Source organism: Pygoscelis adeliae, unplaced genomic scaffold (genome assembly GCF_000699105.1).
Source record: "Pygoscelis adeliae isolate BGI_AS28 unplaced genomic scaffold, ASM69910v1 Scaffold10, whole genome shotgun sequence".
Taxonomy (NCBI): Eukaryota; Metazoa; Chordata; class Aves; order Sphenisciformes; family Spheniscidae; genus Pygoscelis; species Pygoscelis adeliae.
In genome coordinates, this window is record NW_008824053.1 from 3795256 (window position 1) to 3796872 (window position 1617).

The 1617-nt window shown below is 40.0% G+C and overlaps 1 protein-coding gene across 1 annotated transcript in view; it reads left to right on the forward strand.

Moving 5' to 3' along the window:
- The first annotated feature begins 681 nt into the window (after window positions 1-681).
- ARHGAP29 (Rho GTPase activating protein 29) overlaps window positions 682-1617 on the forward strand; it is a 54420-nt gene continuing 53484 nt past the window's right edge. The window contains exon 1 of the mRNA XM_009333772.1: window positions 682-1028. Coding sequence (XP_009332047.1) covers window positions 767-1028 — 262 coding nt within the window. The 5' untranslated portion in view covers window positions 682-766. The remainder of the gene's footprint in view (window positions 1029-1617) is intronic.

Consider the following 1617-nt stretch of genomic DNA (forward strand, 5'->3'; position numbering starts at 1 on the left):
TGATAGTAAAATATTTTTAAATCTCTTCCCTTTTCTATGTCTTTCCTTTGATTGCCGTTCATATTAAAAGATAGCAGGCTGAAAAGCCCACATAACTTCTTTCAGGATGTTTTTCTTTCTGAGGGGAACTGTGATAGGCCATGGTTTCTTGCTTGGCACAATCTACACAAAGAAAATTCATCCTATCAGATCAAGGCTGTCTATTATCTTAAGAGACAGGATGCTGAATGCAGCTTGGTGGTTGATGCGAGCGGGGCTGTTGCTTATGGTCTATATCCTATCAAGTGTTTTTGCAGTTGTATTCAGTTGTAGTAACATTTCGTGGTAAAGAACAGGTCTCAGGGTAACTGTAAAGAACTTGATTCTGAAGGTTTCCAGAATAAATATTCAGGGAAGAAACTTTTCTCGTGAAATAAGCATGCATCCTAATTAGCTTTTGAAATAATTTCTGCATACCATTGATTTTTATGCAGCACTGTATCTGCTGTACAAATTAAAATAACTTCAAACAGTCAAAAACCTTTATAATACTTAAGCATCGTAATGTAAAGCAGTATCATCTTGAAAGAAGTTTTGGATCTTGTCAGTACAGAAGTATTACTTCACATATATTTCTATACTAATCAGCATTTTTCCTTCTCCTCCACCTCCTCCCCCCCCCCCCCCCCTCACAATTTTTAAGGGTTTCATCTTTGGCTTGTCAAATGGACATTAAGTGACACTGAGTGTTAACTGCGAGAGCTCTATCAGCACAGCGGCTGCTGGGATGTTGCGACAGAACGGTGGAAGTAACAAGCGTGGTTTGGGATTAGCCCGACTGTCTACCTCCAACTTCTTCACCATCTCTAATTCAGGAAATTGGGGAATGGGGCGCAGCACCAAGAGCAGCTCTCTGAGCAGCATTAGCTCCAACTCTGACTGCTATGATAATCCTGTTGTGGATCCAGAATACATCATGCAACTGGTGAATGATGTCAGAAAATTTGCAGATGTGCTACTCTATTTGAAGGAAGCCATTCTTTCAGAAGGTGTGTCAGTTGTTCTTTATTCTTAATTCTTAGATTTTCTGAAACTCTCACAACTCCGTTCATATGTTTTTAACTAGTCTTTACTGTGGTTATTCCCCCTTGCCCTTTACCTTCCCCCTTTATCCTCCCTTCCTCCCCCCCACCCCTCCCCCAGCATGGTGATTACGGGAAATGGTGGCTGTTAGTTTGGGTTCTGCATTTCCTCATCAGAACACTGCAATCTGTTTCATAATCATAACAAGGGAAAATAGACTTTTAGCAGGCTGTCTAGGCTGATGCTAAAAGTTAGCGAGACCATCAACTGATTAGTTTTTAACCGCCTGAATGTTTTTTTGTAATTCCAAAGAATTCTGTTAATATTTTGGTGATGTTTCAGTTTTCTAGGCTATTTCGGTTTGGTTTTTGAAAGTCTTACACACGAGTAGTTTGAGTTTTAAGGTAGAATAACTCTGCGCTTTCTTCCTCTACAAATTAAGTATTTACCATCTTCTGCCAGCAGGTGGAAACTGCAAATTTTCTTGCTTATGAGGAGTGTGTGTCCCTATTCCTTTAGGGAAATGGTATTAGTCCATTTTTGGTCATCAGCAGG